Consider the following 18,710-nt stretch of genomic DNA (forward strand, 5'->3'; position numbering starts at 1 on the left):
AGTCTAACAATAAGTCTGACCTAAAAGGAGAACCTCGGTTTTGTCACTGTTAAGATGAAGAAAGTTATGCGACATCTAGAGTTTTATATCCTTTACACAGTCCTCCATTTTCTGTAGTCTAAATTTATCGTCAGGTAAGGCTGATATATAGAGCTGTGTGTCATCTGCATAAAAATGAAAATTAACGCCATGTCTGCTTATAACTGAGCCCAGTGGTAACATGTATAATGTACTATTGTACTATTATAATGTATAATGTACTATATGTCCTAGTAAACAGTTGCTTTGGGACATTGCACTCTGTATTGGGTCCTAAATGGTCCTTCTGTAAGATGACAGCAGAGGGGATAGGATGTATCTGTGGGGATAGGATATGTCACAACATTGGAAAGTCTGCACACAACTTTCACCCTCTATGTGTTTTATTACATTACAGACTTATTCTACAATAGATTGAGATTTGCAAACTGAGGTTTGTTTTGAAACTGCTTAAGATGTTTCTACAACCACCTGTGGTAAATTCAGTTTATTGGACATGATTGGGGATTGCAAACACCTACTTATAAGGTCCCACAGCTCCCATAAGTGGTCCCATAAGGTCCTATAAGTGCATTGCTCATCACCTGTCTAATGCCATTCCTATGGTGAAGCATGAAGGTGGCAGCATCATGATGTGGGGATATTTTTCAGGAGTGGGACTTGGGGAACTAGTCCTTATAGCTGCATTCATCTTTCACTCTTCGTACATTGAAATCCTTAAATAAAACCTGCTCCAGAGCTCTATGAACCTCAAACTGGGGCGAAGGTTTGTGAATGTCAGAGCCAAATCCAATTGAACATCTGTGGAAGAGGCTGAAAATGGCTGACGGAGCTTGCAAGGATATGTCAAGAGGAATGAGCAAAAATGTTCAGAAAAAGTATGGTAAGCTTGTAGCTTCTTTCCCAATAGGCCTTAATGCTGTAACTGCTGCCAAATGTGCATCAACCAAGTATTGAACTTGAAGGGTGTATACAGATAGGCGACCCCGAAATAACCTATTTTTGTCTGTAAAATAAAACCTACTTTCACATATAAAGTCATCTAAGCATTTTACGCCCCAAACAAAATTCACATGCTATATACATATCAAAACACAAGTTCAGATTTTCAATAAGTGTGTTCCATGTCATCTTTTAATGTGTCAAACTGACATTTTAAATTATATAAAAAGTTAGTTATTTAGATAAGAAAGTACTTGCAACAAAAATCAGCAAAAAGTCACCATTTTGAATCTGTACTGATTACAAGCACCTGTATATAATAGTTCTAAAAAGGCTGTCTATGCTGTCTGTAGGTTGGCAGAGGAGTTTTTTACTATGTGGAGTTGGTTGCAAAGAATGATGTGGGTGCTGCTATTGTTCTAGGTGAACACATTGCTTGAGACAGCAGCATAGCTGGCCTGTGCCTTCTTTATATGTGTGTGTGCTCTTTTCTGTGACTGTCTGTGCTTTGCACTGTACTCAATGCTGTCCTGTGTGCAAGCTGGGTGGAGAGCATGTCAATGCTGCCTTTTGTATTCCACACTTGGAACCTTTGGTCTATTTTGCTGTTAGTGGATGGTTCGGAGTGCAGCGCTCACTGCAGAAAAGCTTGTCATGTTTTTTATACTTGAATACATATTTACTAGTAGTGTTTTGTATTTTGTATTGTGAATAAAGTAAGGAATTTAATATAATCAAAAGCTTGCTACAAAAGTGTTTGCAAGCTATGATACTTGTCAAGGGGTGTCTCTAAACACGAACTATGTTTATCAGTATACCCCTTATATAAATATGGGAATTTTTTAGTCTATGACAACACTTTTTCTTGCAAAGGAATCAAAGATGTTAACCAAAAATGGTACTCACTTGATTGACATTCATTAACTATACTTCTCGCACACTGAGTACCTCCCAACAGCACAGCAGAGTTTGTATGTTATTATTTAACAATGAAAGTGTTTAGGATTTTTTGAAAGGCGTAGTTATGTGTTTTAGATGTTATTTTTGTACTATACAACTACTCATTTTTTTTTAACTTGTTGTGTATAAGGTTAGAGTTCCCTCAGTTATATATATATATATATATATATATATATATATATATATATATATATATATATATATATATAAAACTATAAAAAAACATTACACACACATACATATATACATATATCAGATTGCTTTTGTTCATTAGCAAAATAATCAGTAGTACGTTTGTGTGTGTGTGTGTGTGTGTGTGTGTATATATATATGTAAAAGGAGGTCAGAGGGTTCTCTGTCTTTCGCTGCTAGCTTTTCTGTGCTCCAGGGAGAATGGGCCTCTTCCACCACAGCCTTAATTCTGGTAGTAAAATGGAGTCATTACTCATTCCTCTACGTCTTTCTTTGGCTTGTGTTTTCTCTCCCAGTTTTACACTCTTGGTTTATGGCCGCCAAATCGTTGGGGTTTGACTTGCGCTGCCAGGGCTGTCATTAGATATTTAAGACTGTGTTTCAGTGAGGTCTGAAGCAGCACGCTCAGCTAATGACATTTTAATCGCCTTCATTTTGTGTGCCAGCAAAACTACAGGGAGACTTGTAATTGTTGCAAATCTTTAAATGGTTTTGAAGCGTGTGTTGTTTTATCTACAGGGGCTGTAAATGGAACAATGCTGCCGAATGCACTAAAATCACAACATCTGGAACATGAGTGAGTTTACGGTACAACACTATTGCCCAGAGCTGCTCAGAACGCTTAGTCGGGGAGTATAGAACGGGTGGCGTGTGTAGGATATTGTGTTGGTAAGTGTGTGTATAAAAGTGCTATGTTGGCATGGAAAGACAGTGACTGTGCACTTCTGCTCAGATGGATTGATGATGAGTTGTCTGTGACCGTAAGCAGCTGGGATAGAGGCAGTGTGTGTTTTGTGTATATATGAGACAGAAACTTGGTTCAGTTTGTTTTTTCATGGAAAGTAGAGTGTGAGGAAGAGATATAGATAATGTATATGTGTGAGAGAGAGAAGGAGAGAGGTGGAAGAGTGACACTGGCAGTAAAAACACCACAACACTAAGAAGGCCATTAACACTGAGAACAGAGAGAAAGTGAATCTGTGTTAAAGAACAGATGGGAGTTCGGCAGTATCGGGTGACTGTTGTTTCTGCCTCGCCTTGTTTACACTTCTGTCTTAGCATAAGGTTGAGCCATCGGGGTTCCTATGACAACCCATGTAAGCTTTCTGGCCTTAAAACAAACATGCCAGCTCCATGCTGAGGTGAAGCCACATTCTCACAGTGCATGTTACCAGAAAGAAAAAAATGTTAAAAAGGTGTGCTAAAAACGGTTAAAAGATACGTGAGACTGTGTGGTGCTGTGTGTATAGTAAGGGTGAGCAAATTGGGAAAAATACCATGTAATATTGCAATCAGGGTTGCATTATATGTACAGAAATGGCATTTGGTAAAACTGCAATAAATGTGTGAAAATATTGTATACTGAGAATATAAGCACAGGCATTTTTAAATAATAATCAGACTAACCTAATCATTAAATACAAAATTCCAAAATATCCATTCAAAGCAAAATGCAAATAAACAAAATGATATTATCTTCATGCACTGTAGGGCTGTTTCTTTATATATAGGCCTACAAAGACAAATAAATACATATTTAATTTATTACATTTTACATATAACAGTTATACACATTAACATATTAAACATAATAAGTTGCTTAATTTCTTGATGTGCTGCAGGTATGTAGCCAATACTTTTTTTTTCGTTCCGGGAATGGGAACAAGCAAGTGTAAAGTGTTTTACAAACTGGTGGTTAAACATCGAACGTCTTTCCAGTGCATGTGTGTATGCTTTGTAATTGGCTTTATAGCAGAGTGGTTAGTGATTCTCTGTACATGTAATAAAGCATGATCCAATCATGACTAAAATGACATGTCTTTTAAGTATGCATTCCCAATTGCCAAAAAAGTAGGTCACTTTGGCATTGTGCACATTTGATAAAATCTTCAGAGGAACAAATTAATCACCTTGCGACTTTAAGGTAGTAACTTCACGCTCCTGCAGATGGCATTGCATGAAGATGATTGGCTATAAATACCTGTGGGTTGTTTGATGGAATTCTTGGAAATGCTCATCTGAATTATGGTCAACGGACAGGGTCCACTGGCATGTTTCGCGGCATGTGCATGAAAAATCACTTCGTTTCTAGGCAAGAATTTCCTCTAGAAGTCAACTCATGTTCTTTACTACCAATTTCTGTACAACCTTTACAGTGTATCACAAAATTTCTGCAGATATTTAAGTATATCTTTTCATTGGACAACACTGATAAAATGATACTTTGACAGCTTATATAACAGTGTAAATGTATTCTTCCCTTAAAATAACTTAGTATACAGCCATTAATGTCTAAACCACCAATGTCTAAACCGGCAATGAAAGTGAGTACACCCCTAAGAGACTACACCCCTAAATGTCCAAATTGAGCACTGCTTGTCATTTTCCCGCCAAAATGTCATGCGACTCGTTAGTGTTATTAGGTCTCAGGTGTGCATAGGGAGCAGGTGTGTTCAATTTTGTAGTACAGTCTCACACTCTCTCATACTGGTCAATGAAAGTTCCAACATGGCACCTCATGGCAAAGAACTCTGAGGTTCTTACAAGACAAATTGTTGTGCTACATGAAGATGGCCAAGGCTACAAGAAGATTGTCAACACCCTGAAACTGAGCTGCAGCACAGTGGCCAAGATCATCCAGCGTTTTAAAAGAGCAGGGTCCATTCAGAACAGACCTCACGTTGGATGTCCAAATATGCCAAGTGCCCGTGCTCAGCTTCACATCCAAATGCTGTCTTTGAAAGATACGCGCAGAAGTGCTGTCAGCATTGCTGCAGAGATTGAAGAGGTGGGGGTCAGCCTTTCAGTGCTCAGACAATACACCGCACACTACATCAAATTGGTCTGCATGGCTGTCACCCCAGAAGGAAGCCTCTTCTGAAATCTGTACACCAAAAAAGCCCGCAAACAGTTTCCTGAAGACATGTAAACAAAGGACATGGAGTACTGGAACCATGTCTTATGGTCTGATGAGACCAAGATTAATTTGTTTGGTTCAGATGGTCTCAAAGCATGTGTGGTGGCAGTACAAAGATAAGTGTGTCATGCCTACAGTCAAGCATGGTGGTGGGAATGCCATGGTCTGGGGCTGCATGAGTGCAGCAGGTGTTACATTTCATTGAGGGACACATGAACTTCAATATGTACTGTGAAATACTGAAGCAGAGCATGATCCCCTCCCTCTGGAAACTGGTTCGCAGGGCAGTGTTTCAGCATGATAATGACCCCAAATACACCTCTAAGACGACAACTGCTTTATTGAAGAGGCTGAGGGTAAAGGTGATGGACTGGCCAAGCATGTCTCCAGACCTAAATCCAATAGAACATCTTTGTGGCATCCTCAAGTGGAAGGTGGAGGAGTGCAAAGTCTTGAATATCCGCCAGCTCCGTGATGACGTCATGGAGGAGTGGAAAAGCATTCCAGTGGCAACCTGTGAAGCTCTGGTAAACTCCATGCCCAGGAGAGTTAAGGCAGTTCTGGAAAATAATGGTGGCCACACAAAATATTGACACTTCAGGAACTTTCACTAAGGGGTGTACTCACTTTTGTTGCCGGTGGTTTAGACATTAATGGCTGTATATTGAGTTATTTTGAGGGAAGAATAAATTTACACTGTTATATAAGCTGCACACAGACTACTTTTAATTGTGTCAAAGTGTCATTTTGTCAGTGGTGTCCCATGAAAAGATATACTTAAATATCTGCGGAATGTGAGGGGTGTACTCACTTTTGTGATAAACTGTATACCATGAACAAAGTGACATGCAAAAAGACTTATATATTATATCTAAATGTGAGCGAGAGAGTGAGCTTTTTCTGCTGTTAGAAACTTGTATTGATGTATCATATTTAATTTGAATATGAAGAAATGTACATAATTCACAATGTTCAGTATTCAAATTAATACCATATCATGGTGTCTTGCTTGTATTGTACACATTTAAAAATATACAGCAAAAATAAGGAATATCTGAAAATCTGTCTTGTATTAACGTATTGATGTTTCCATTTTCAGTTTATATGGGCAATATGACTACTATAATGGTATTCATATTTTTTATAAGCTAGTCACAAGCTAGTATGTTAGCCATGCACATGAATGCACTTTCCTTCCTGTACTAGTTTTTAGGTAAAGAGGAAGTGATTTTGATCAGGACATGGCCTGCTCTTATTTTGGGTGTACTTGTGTAATTTGTATTGTACTTTATGTAGTTTAATTAGTACTGAAATGATGCCCCAGTGTAACAATACAATGTTTTCGTGTTCCATTTCTAGTATGCGAGTTTCTACTAAATGGGAACATTAAATGCATTTTAGATATGGGGAAATATATGTGTGATTTTCCTTCCGTATTGGTAGATTGGTTCTGCCAGTAGAGCAGGTCTGAGTAGCTTTGTGGGTGGACCCAGCATTGATTGTCCCACTCTAGGAAGCTATTGATCGCTCTGCCAATCTGAGGTAAATAATTCATGGTGGTCCAAGACAAAAGATGCCTCAGAGATAGGCTTGTGTGTATGTGAAGATACTAGAATGGGGAAGGCTGGGTGTCTGTAATAGCAGAACACTTTGTACATAGCTACACTGGAAATTCCCCTTCTTAAATTTCACATTTTCTTTCAGTCTTATTCTTTCTGTTTTTCTAAAGAAACAGAAAACAGAAACTCTTTCTTATGCTTGTCATCTCCTCTGTCTCCCTGTCTACATTTAGATCCCCATTAGTGTGTTTTAAGCGCGACCCCTGCTGTTCTTCTTCTCACAGGCTACAGGGAAGGGTTTCTATGGAAACGAGGGCGAGACAACGGCCAGTTCCTGAGCCGGAAATTTATTCTGTCCGAGCGGGAGGGAGCGCTGAAGTACTTCAATAAGCATGATGTGAGTTACCAAATTATCAATACTATTCCTCCTCTCTCTGTTTCTCTGTCTCTTTCTTCACCCCCATGCAAGGGTGCTCATGCCAAGCTTTTCTGAAGTTCCCTGCATTGCCACAGGTCAAAAATACCACTGGAAATGTCAAGAACCTTGAGCATCTTGTCATTGTGGAACGTTTGATTCTGCTCCCCCCAGCCACTTCTCCTTTCTAGAGTAGACACGCTATTAAAAGACTTCTTCCGTTTGCCCTTTTTCTGGCTATATTTCACAACATAGTACATCATACAGTGCGAGCTGGAGAAGGCTGGGCTCACTAAACATTCCTGAATATATGTGAAGTTGACAGTGTCAGGATAAAGCCAAATGATTAAGATGGTTATGTATATATCTCAACAGGATCAATGTGATAATCAGTTTACAATCATGCAAAATCGCATTGTAAAATAATTTGATAGTACACTGGCTTAATAGTAAAATAGTGTTTGAGTGAGAGTTGTTGCAACTCTCTCTTATGTGTGTGTGTTGATATGTCTTTGGCAGGCAAGGGAGCCCAAGGCCTTGATGAAGATCCAAACCATTAATGCTTCCTTCCAGCCAACAAAGATTGGTAACCCTCATGGACTCCAGGTAACCTACCTGAAGGACAACAGTACTAGGAACATCTTTGTGTATCACGAGGATGGGAAGGTAAGAACGCATCTATTTGTTTAACCATTTAAACAATAAAAAGCTGTTTTAACCCACACTTCCTCTCTCTCAATGAGATACATATTAGCTTAATAGGGCCTTACAATATATAGTACTGTTACTGAATAATAACTCTAGATAGACACAATATAAATTCTAAGCTTAACTATAAGCGTATGTATACTATTAGGTATAAACTTGAGTATATACATTTTTAAATGGTTACGGTATACATTCAGTTTGCTTTTTCTACAACATTAGCTTTACTTTGTAGTACTATACTTTGGGTTGCTTCTTTATCTACTGAAATGAGGTGGAAGCACTAAGATGTTTGGTTTTTGATTGGTACACTATTAAAATATTTGATCCAATGCTGGTTAGTTTTGCTGTAGAGACAAGTAAAAACAATGGTTACTTATGACTCCCTCTGCTGGACATGAGAGTAACTTGTAAACCACTCCCTTTAGACAGTGATCCTTTCTGCAAGATCCAACTGTAACTGTTCATCTGCCTATAATATTATTCTGAATGATTAAATAAAAAAAAGTTGATTAATTTAGGGAAAATGATATATAAAATATACAATAATTGCTCAATAAAATACAGTACAACTAGGTGTAAGTAAAAATTAAGTATGTATATCTATAAATATAATATATAATCTACTACTAAATAGACCGTATGAACAAAATACATACATATTAAATATTATAAAAGTAAAGTCATCAAACACTACATCATCTATTTTGTGCCAGCATAATTACACAAACAATATACTTGTTTTTACATTCTGTGTGGCCACTTTTCACACTGTTCATTGTAAGAAACTGCCTTGCTGGGGGGGTAAAAGGATTGTTCAGTAGTTGTCCTCTAACTGAGCAATCCTGCTCAATCCTGCTGAAACACCTCCCTCTAGCATCTTTTTTCTGGAGATTTATCTGTGTTGTAGGAAATGGTCGACTGGTTCAATGCCATACGAGCTGCTAGATTCCATTACTTACAAGTCGCTTTTCCTGGAGCACATGATGTTGATGTAAGTAAAACACACACAGTGTACAACTCATATAAATACTAGAACACTTACACCATCTCCACCCGCCCTCTTCTTTTTAAGGGAACCTGAGGTTTTGTGGTTAAAATTTCATCAGCTTGCATGTCCTGTTTGTTTGAACTCTAAGGGTGGGTTGCACCAACAAGGATTAAAAGCAGGGTGTAAAGCTAATCAAGGGTTTATTTTAAATCAAGCTTGGTTGTGCAACTTCTAAACATGGACATTAACAAATCTGAGATCAAAATCTTAATCTGTGATACAATAAACCTGTTATTCATTTTAATTGTCCACCATGATGGGTTTGCAATATAAGTAAATATTCCTAAATAAACAGCTTATTCTCCTCACCTGAAAACTAACACAGGACTAACATCACATCGAACCCAGTTCTCTCAGACAAAGAAGTAGTTAAGCCGTTTAAACAGTCTGGTGTTATGAGACCCAGGGTCAGTGTCAAAGGAAATCATGGATGGTCTCACTTCTGAGATGACTGCTTAAATTACACACTAGATACACTGGTAATTTGAATTAAAATATTTAAAATAAACACCAATTTGATATTTTTTTTAATGCATATATAAACATGCACCAGTCGAGCCTATCATTGTTTAACTAGCAGTGTTCAATGCAGAAATGTTAGCACCAAGCTAATGGCAGTTTACATCACTTTCTACTGGTTTACAATTAAACATGCACATATGAGCAAGGTTTAGCAATATTCAGATAATATGATCTAATATAAGTATGATGCCGTACAGTTATGTACACACATGGACAAAATTGTTGGTACCCCTCGGTTAATGAAAGAAAAAACCACAATCATCACAGAAATAACTTCAATATGACAAAAGTAATAATAAATAGATTCTATGAAAATAAACAAATAAAAATCCGACATTGATTTTGAACCGTGCTTCAACTGAATTATTTTAAAAAGTAAACTCATTAAACAGGCCCAAAGGGACATGTTAAATCATGGTGTGTCCACTAATTAGCATCACAGGTGTCTAAAATCTTGTAATCAGTCAGTGGATAATAAAAAGCCCAGAAAAAAAGAGATTCTAAAGAGATTAAAGGTGAACGTCAAGCTCAAGGAACATCAGTGTCAGATCGCACCATCCGTCATTGTTTGAGCCGAAGTGGACTTCATGGGAGAAGACCAAGGAGGACGCCATTGTTGAAAAGAAATCATAAAAAAGCTAGACTGGAATTTGCCAAACTACATGTTTACAAGCCCCAAAGCTTCTGGGAGAATATCCTATGGACAGATGAGACAAAAATGAAACTTTGCCAAGGCACATCAGCTCTATTTTCACAGACGGAAAAATAAAGCACATCAAGAAAAGAACACTGCCCCTACTGTGAAACATGGAGGAGGCTCTGTTATGTTCTGGGGCTGCTTTGCTGCATCTGGCACAGGGTGCCTTGAATCTGTGCAGGGTACAATGAAATCTCAAGACTATCAAGGGATTCTAGAGAGAAATGTGCTGCCCAGTGTCAGAAAGCTTGGTCTCAGTCTCAGGTCATGCATGGGTCTTGCAACAGGATAATGACCCAAAACACAGTTAAAAACACCCAAGAATGGTTAAGAGGAAAACATTAGACTATTATGAAGTGGCCTTCTATGAGCCCTGACCTAAATCCTATTGAGCATCTTTGGAAGCTGAAACATGCTGTCTGGAAAAGGTACCCTTCAAAACAACTGAGACATGAGACTGGAGCAGTTTGCTCATGAGGAGTGGGCCAAAATAACTGCTGAGAGGTGCAGAAGTCTCATTGACAGTTACAGGAATTGTTTGATTACAGTGATTGCCTCAAAAAGTTGTGCAACAAAATATTAAGTTAAGGGTACCATAATTTCTATCCAGGCCTGTTTCATGAGTTTATTTTTAAAAATAATTCTGTTGAAGCATGGTTGAAAAGCAATGTCTGACTTTCATTGGTTAATTTTCATAGCATTTTATTTATTATTTTTGTCAGATTCAAGTTATTTCTGTGACCATTGTGGGGTTTTCTTTCTTTCATAACACAATTTGTAAATGCAAGCATGCATGTCCTGCTGCTGGGCAGCTCTCTTTCAGTACTTAAAAAAAAGCTGTTATTTGGGTTCTAATAACTCTCCCTATTGGAGTATCTTAAGATCCCAAAACATATATGAGTAAATTAAATAGGAAAAAAATATTTATTAAATATATTAAATATATATATATATATATATTTTTGAAATGTAAACTACCTTATATAACAGTTGAAAATCAGTTGAAATCTAAGTGTAACTAGTTTTCTATATTAGTAAATCCCATGTTACAAGAGAACGTAAAAAGTATTACAATCTAACCTTGATTTCTTTTTTAACTAGGTTTACATTTTGTACAGCCAGATTTAAACCTTAATTTAATCTACATTTAAGATTAATCCCTGCTGGTGTAAGCCACCCTAATATTTAGGCAGTCTACATTTTAACTAAATGTGTTTTATTGTGCTCTCATCTAGCTTGTGTCCAAACTAACGAGGAACTACATTAAAGAGGGCTACATGGAGAAGACAGGCCCAAAGGTCGGGGCTGGTTTGCACAATTTATTTCTTCAGTGTCATTTGAGGAACTTGCACTCATTTAGTGTGTTTACAAATGGATTAACACCTTTCAAATGCCAACAACAGTATCATGAGGTGGTAAAAATAAACCATCAAAATACTAAAAAAATTTTTTTTTTTTTTAATTCTAAATAAAAATGAAACAAAGATGTCTGTGCTTGGAAGCCTGTTTTAAGGTGGCAGTTATCTAAATGTTTGCTGTTTTGTTTCTTCCAGCATACAGAGGGTTTTAAGAAGCGCTGGTTCACCCTGGATGACCGGAGGCTCATGTACTTCAAAGACCCTTTGGTGAGTAATTATGATGAGAATCTACATGATGAGAAAGACTACAAATAGGGCTTGACAGTATACCTCTTTAATGAACTGTACCCATAAAATGACAGTGTTAGTAATAATGCAAGAATACAACATGGAACTTGTTTGCATTATCACTAGCTTCACTAAAGCAAGCGACATCTTTAAAAGCAAGCTTGTCACTAGTTGTTACAGGCATTGTGACCCTTTTTTTTAATGGTGTTACTTGGAAGAGTGCTATTTGAAAGCTTCTGTTTCTGTAGTATTCAAATCTAGATGTAGCAGGTGCTGGAATCTGTTGCCTGGGCTTCCAGACATGACTATCACCTGGAATAGTAACTTTCTCAATGCCAAAAATTCCACCCTGTCATTTGTAGACAGAAGAGTCAAAAACACCATTTCAATATGAAAATGGGGATGTAATTTGGGATACACACAGTGGGTGTCATACAGAAATGTCCACTAGATGGTGCTGTTAAACTTTGTTATAAGTGATGCATTCAAAGTCAATGTATAACTCATATCAAATGTACAGAAACCAAATTGTTTAGTTGAATTGAAATATCCTTATATTTTACATAGTAAGATTTCTTAGCAATTACATAGCAAGCCTAAAGTTGAGGGAATAAAAATGTGTGTGTGTGTATGTATATATATATATATATATATATATATATATATATATATATATATATATATATATATAGTCCCTTAACATTCTTAAAGGCTCCAGTATTTTGTTATTAAGCACAGGTAATGGCATTATAGTGATTTTCTTTCTGTTGAAATCAGTTAGTGATTTCTTCAGTTTATTCTGCTGCTACACTACTTACTGGCACTAAGCCACCCTTCTTTGGCCAATTACAAAATTGATTTCAAGGTTTATTCACTATTTATTATTCAGTTTTAAACTACTCAACTCTGCACCACTCTTTTTCCAGTTTCTTTTTCTGTGATTAAATGTTTTCCGGTGTTTACCCTTTAATGTACTTTTTTAATGTACTTGGCCTTTCAAATCTACATAAGGCCTGAACTATTTCAGTGCTAGTTGTTTAATAGTATTGAATTTGTATTTTTATAGTGTGTTCAATACACACAATTACACATTATTTAGTTCTAGACCTATATGACCTTGTTGTAGACTTATATGAATCTTATATGTTCCAGTTTACAGACAGCTTTTCTTCAGCTATTAAATGCCTTTTTTTTTTTTTTACAATCTGTATTCATATGGCCTTAGATATTACGTCAGACAAAGAAGGGTCTGCTAGCCTTTTGACCTTGGTCTCTTTCTCTCTCTCTTTTAATTAGGATGCATATGCACGAGGAGAGGTGTTCATTGGCAGTAAGGAGAGTGGATACACAGTGTTACCAGGCCTGCCCTCCTCCACCCAGGGCTATCACTGGCAGTTTGGTATTACCATAGTGACACCGGACAGGAAGTTCTTGTTTGCCTGCGAGACAGAGGAGGAACAAAAGAAATGGATGGCTGTGTTTCAGGGTGTTGTCAACCGACCCATGTTACCTCAGGAATATGCAGGTGATCTACCCTTTAAATGTCTGGACCTCACTCTTAGCATTTCACATGGGTGTCCAGTTTTTCTCTTTGGTTTTTAACTGAAGCTACAAGGCTAATGTTGCCAACAAGCAATAAAAGTCAATAAACTAGTAAGCCCTGGAATTTTGAACACAGAAAATTCTGCCCAAAAAAGATGAATCAATGTGCTTTCAATTTCAGCCAAAAGGCAGACAATTTTGTTTGGAAAAAATACTCCCAAAAATAGACATTAAAGGGGAATTTAAAATAAATGCAGGGGTGCCCATATTTTGGTCCTGATGGTTACAAGACAAACTGAAAACTGACATTATCATCATTATGCATCCCTAATGCACAAATTTCCAAGTTCCAAGTTCTGGTGACCTGAATGTTTTTTTCTGTTTTTTCGAAATGCAGTTGAGGCCCACTTTAAGCATAAGCCGTGAGCCTGGCTGGGGGATAGAGAGAGCTCTGTACCAGTGGAGGACACAGAGCAGCTATGGAAGCCCTCAGGGGACACACAACACCAGAGCCTATCACAAAGGGCACAAAGAGATACTGCAGGCCAAGAACAACCCGTCCGTGCCGACTCTGCGACTGTGCCAGCTTTGTGCTTTAAAATACTGTTCACAAAAACACGTCCACCTAGCCATCTCTCTGCGTCATCCAGTGCCATCATGTAAATGATCATTCTTTACTAGCAGAGATGTTATTTGAGGATAAGTAAAAAAGTAAAAGGGAGATATAGATGGATCGCTTGGCACAGATCAGTAGAATGTATTGCTGCTGTCGGCACTTTGACCTGAGAATGTATGATTCTTTAAAGTAGCCCTATAGCCTGAGAGAGATGCGTTACTACCAGGTAAATGTGTCAAATGTAACTCCTGTTATTTATTAATTTATTTATTTGTTTTACTGTGATGAGCTGAGAGTCTGGTATACGTATGTGAATTATAAAAAGAAAACATTTGATTTGAATTATGTTTAATAGTGGCCATGTAATCAATCAGCTATAAATACACTTCAGAAGACTGCTGAGCTTTAAGTATATTCCATGCATAAAAAAATAAAGAATTGCAATGGTGTATTGCTATGGACATATATGCACACATTAACATTTTCATGAAATACCAAATGTTCCCCACTAGAGTGTGCTACTACTACAAGTGTTACAACTCAAGCTCCCCCCCCTCACAGTAGGTATGGACAGATCACCAAATCAGTGCTTGGTCAGGGTCAGCATCAAACAGCAACTTAAGAAATGTAGGGTAAATGATCTCCTTAAAAACAGAGCCCATTTAGTGTAAACTAAATCATATCAATGCAAGAGGTTAGCATGATGCTGCATAAACCTACACACAGTAATCTAAACATTATTAGCTGTTCATTTTATAGCAACTTCATACAAAGCAAGTGTTTAGCACTGCATTGGTGAGTCCAAAAGATAATACATAAGACATAAGACATAACAGAACAGATTAAGTGTGGATGTATTATTGCTGAGCTGCAAAACTTGCCAAACTGTCATGCAAAAACCTTGTTTGGAAAAAATCCAGAAAAATGATAACTTTCATTAAAGATTAATGTTGTCGATTTTTTTAAATCCAATGCACTTTTGACCATTTCTACTGACAATGTAATGAACAACAACTAGATTTAAAAAAAGGTTTTTGTGTGGCAGGAAAATGATTTAGCTAAATACAAGTGCTGGTCATAAAATTAGAATATCATGAAAAGGTTGATTTATTTCAGTAATTCCATTCAAAAAGTGAAACTTGTATATTATATTAATTCATTACACCATACTGATATATTTCAAGTGTTTATTTGTTTTCATTTTGATGTTTATAACTGACAACTAATGAAACCCCAAATTCAGAAGCTCAGATATTACTTAAGAAAAAGGATAAAGGATTTTTAGAAATGTTGGCCAAATTAAAAGTATGAACATGAAAAGTATGAGCATGTACAGCACTCAATACTTAGTTGGGGCTTCTTTTATCCTGGATTACTGCAGCAATGTGGCATGGCATGGAGTCGATCAATCTGTGGCTCTGCTCAGGTGTTATGAGAGCCCTGGTTTCTCTGATAGTGGCCCTCAGCTTTTCTGCATTGTTGGGTCTGGTGTATCACATCTTCCTCTTCACAATAGGTCAGGCAAGTTTGGTGGCCAATTAAGAACAGGGATATCATAGTCCTTAAACCAGGTACTGGTAGCTTTCGCACTGTGTGCAGGTGCCAAGTCCTGTTGGAAAATGAAATGTGCATCTCCATAAAGTTGGTCAGCAGCAGGAACCATGAAGTGCTCTAAAACTTCCTGGTAGACGGCTGCATTGACCTTGGACCTCTGAAAACACAGTGGACCAACACCCGCAGATGACATGGCACCCCAAACCATCACTGACTGTGGAAACTTTACACTGGACCTTAAGCAACATGGATTCTGTGCATCTCCTCTCTTCCTCCAGACTCTGGGACCTTGATCCAAAGAAAATGCTAAATTTACTTTCATCAGAGAACATAACTTTAGACCACTCAGCAGCAGTCCAGTCCTTTTTGTCTTTAGCCCAGGCGAGATGCTTTTGACTCTGTCTCTTGTTCAAGAGTGGCTTGACACAAGGAATGCGACACCTGAAACCCATGTCTTGCATACGTCTGTGCGTGGTGGTTCTTGAAGCACTGACTCCAGCTGTAGTCCACTCTTTGTGAATCTCCCCCACATTTTGAAGGGGTTTTGTTTCACAGTCCTCTCCAGGGTGCGGTTATCCCTACTGATTGTACACTTTTTTCTACCACATCTTTTCCTTCCCTTCGCCTTTCTTTTAATGTGCTTGGACACATAGCTCTGTAAACAGCCAGCCTCTTTAGCAATGACCTTTTGTGACCACCTTGTGCAAGGTGTAAGTGGTTGTCTTTTAGACAACTGTCAAGTCAACCCATGATTGTGTAGCCAACAGAACTAGACTGAGAGACCATTTAAAGGCCTTTGCAGGTGTTTTAAGTTAATTAGCTGATTAGAGTGTGACACCAGGTGTCTTTAATATTGAACCTTTTCACAATATTCAAATTTTCTGAGATACTGAATTTGAGGTTTTCATTTGAGGTTTTCACAGGTTGTCAGTTATAACCATCAAATTAAAAAAAAAAAATTTCATCTATTCTATATCAAAATTTTGAATGGAATTGCTGAAATAAATCAACGTTTTCATGATATTCTAATTTTATGACCAGCACCTGAATATTTAATGGGGCAACTTTTTTTGTTTTTAACAATTTAGTATTTTGTGATGCAAACACAACTTAATATGATTATGTGCTTTTTAAAGCAGAAATAACTTTCCAACTTGAATACACTTAAATAATCTGGACCAATGCAATCAAATAAACAATAACCCAATAAAATACCCTTTATTTACATATGGTTTATAGTATTTTTGTGTAGTGTGTTTTAAAAAACATTTAAAAATTTTAATGTATTGAAAAAAAATTACTGTTTTAATTGTGAGACCAAGTCATAACATTTTAAATTGGCTTAAAACTGGGCTTGGAGCCACTACGAGAATGATTAAATTACTATCAGAGTAAATTCTGTCAGGTATTTAAAAAAAGTCTTGAAGGGGATCTTTTAAGATTAGTTCAGTTTAAAATTGTAATTTATAATTTGTAATTTTTCAAACAAATAATAAAAAAATATATAATATAAAATAATAAAATATTTTGTTGCTTTACTATGGATTTTCTTGCTGTAGTAATAAAAACTACAGGTAGTTCGCTTTCGCAAGTTTTTCTGTCTGTTTAAAACACTGTCTTTACCAGAACGATGTGCCTAACTGTCTCTCAGGGCCAAATAAATCCAAATAAGAAACTGTAAATAAAAACTATTCAGTCATTACACTTTACACTTCAGTCATTTACATTAGACTTAAGAGGCTTAAAAGAACACAAAGAGGTCTCCTGCTTTATTTACCAAGAACATGCACTTTTGCTGAATTTACCCTAATGGACTTTTCTTAAGCTGGGACCTAGGAATTGTGATGCAATGATGCATTATCAGATCAGTTAAACCAACATCAAAAACCTTTTCTCTTTTCTCACAGTACTGCCAATCTGAAAGTTGTGATTTATCCATTCATAGAAAATGATTTGCCATTTTTCACACCAAACTTTTTTCGTGTTTTCAGCATTTGCACATCTGTGTCAGCAATGGCTACAACTCAAAGTACCTAAATGCATTCATTAAAAGGAGTGTCCACTACATTTGGACATATAGTGTGGCCATGGCTATTTTAGGCTTACAGTGATGTCTTCCAAAGTTCAAAAATGTCCTTTACCTTGTCATGACCAAGGCCTTTTAAATTCCTGTGCTCAGTTATCATGCTTGACTAAAGCTGGTAGCTTATCTGTTTAACATAAAAAATAGAGGTTTGTTTAAGAGCACTCATTGGATTTACCAACACACATTACAATGGAGATCAACGTTGATCTGACATGGCTGCTTGCAGATTTCGACAAGCCATACATTTCTCTTTGAGCTATTTCTAAAACAAATCAGTTGAAACATAATTTTTGTAAACAAGTCCCAGTTATTAGTAGGTGTACTCACTAGAACAACCCAAGAACCACCAAAGCACAGGCCAGCCATGAACTGAAAGCTGCTGGAAGACCAGTCACTGTCTAAAATCAAACTAGTTTTACATTGCCATGGAATAAGAGGCTGGTGTCTAAGTAACCTAAGTTATATGGTCAGACAAAGATATTTGAAGGAGTAAAGGTAAGGCATTTTACCCCAAGAGTAACAACGGGTAAGCATGATGGTGGTACAAATTGTAATAGGGCTCCTCTAGAAATGGTACATTGCACTGAGGTAGATGGAATAATGAAAAAGGACAGTCAGTCAGCTCAGATGAGATGAGATCAGATGGAAAGACTTTAGCATAAGTGTGCTACTCAAAGGCCCATGAGGCCTCAGCAATCTTAATGTCACTCCTTGAGTTTTAGTATAGACCTCAATAAAGTCTTACATTGTGCTCTTATTTGCCAAAAATAATAACACCTTTAGTTATTTTAATTTACTTATTTAAATTACTTTGAAGTTTACTAAAGACAGGAATCTCAATAAAAACTCAATCATTTTATTTAGGACTTCAGAGTCTTTTTGGATTACATACTGTGAATTATTTTATTTAGGCCACTTTATTTACCTTGAATAGCATTTCACATTTTATTTGAATAAAATGAATCATCTTGCACAGGAAGCACAGATAACTGTCATGGCATGTACGGCCAGACCAAGAGGGATGAACACGTACAGAGATGGATACAAAGCAAGCGGGTTTATTAAACAAACCAAGCACAAACACAAGGGGTGTGAAAAATGTGAGCAGCAACTAGGGTTAAACAAGAAACAGAACCAGAATGTGACAACCAAAATGGCGAACAGAACAAACCTGGGACTGGGAGGAGCCGGGAGCTGAGCTAGAGCTAAAGGGATACAATGGGAAAAAGCAAGGAGGGAACTAGAACAAAAACCCACAGGCCGAGCC

The 18,710-nt window shown here is 37.2% G+C and overlaps 1 protein-coding gene across 1 annotated transcript in view; it reads left to right on the forward strand.

Annotated features, from left to right (window-relative positions):
* The window catches only part of LOC140574540 (arf-GAP with dual PH domain-containing protein 1), a 32,985-nt gene extending 18,733 nt beyond the window's left edge, over nucleotides 1-14,252 (forward strand). The window contains exons 5-11 of the mRNA XM_072694376.1: nucleotides 6,894-7,006; nucleotides 7,544-7,690; nucleotides 8,640-8,723; nucleotides 11,235-11,297; nucleotides 11,553-11,624; nucleotides 12,942-13,170; nucleotides 13,585-14,252. Of these exons, the coding sequence (XP_072550477.1) occupies nucleotides 6,894-7,006; nucleotides 7,544-7,690; nucleotides 8,640-8,723; nucleotides 11,235-11,297; nucleotides 11,553-11,624; nucleotides 12,942-13,170; nucleotides 13,585-13,613 (737 nt within the window). The 3' untranslated portion in view covers nucleotides 13,614-14,252. The remainder of the gene's footprint in view (nucleotides 1-6,893; nucleotides 7,007-7,543; nucleotides 7,691-8,639; nucleotides 8,724-11,234; nucleotides 11,298-11,552; nucleotides 11,625-12,941; nucleotides 13,171-13,584) is intronic.
* The last annotated feature ends 4,458 nt before the right edge of the window (nucleotides 14,253-18,710 follow it).

This window comes from Salminus brasiliensis, chromosome 12 (genome assembly GCF_030463535.1).
Source record: "Salminus brasiliensis chromosome 12, fSalBra1.hap2, whole genome shotgun sequence".
Taxonomy (NCBI): domain Eukaryota; kingdom Metazoa; phylum Chordata; class Actinopteri; order Characiformes; family Bryconidae; genus Salminus; species Salminus brasiliensis.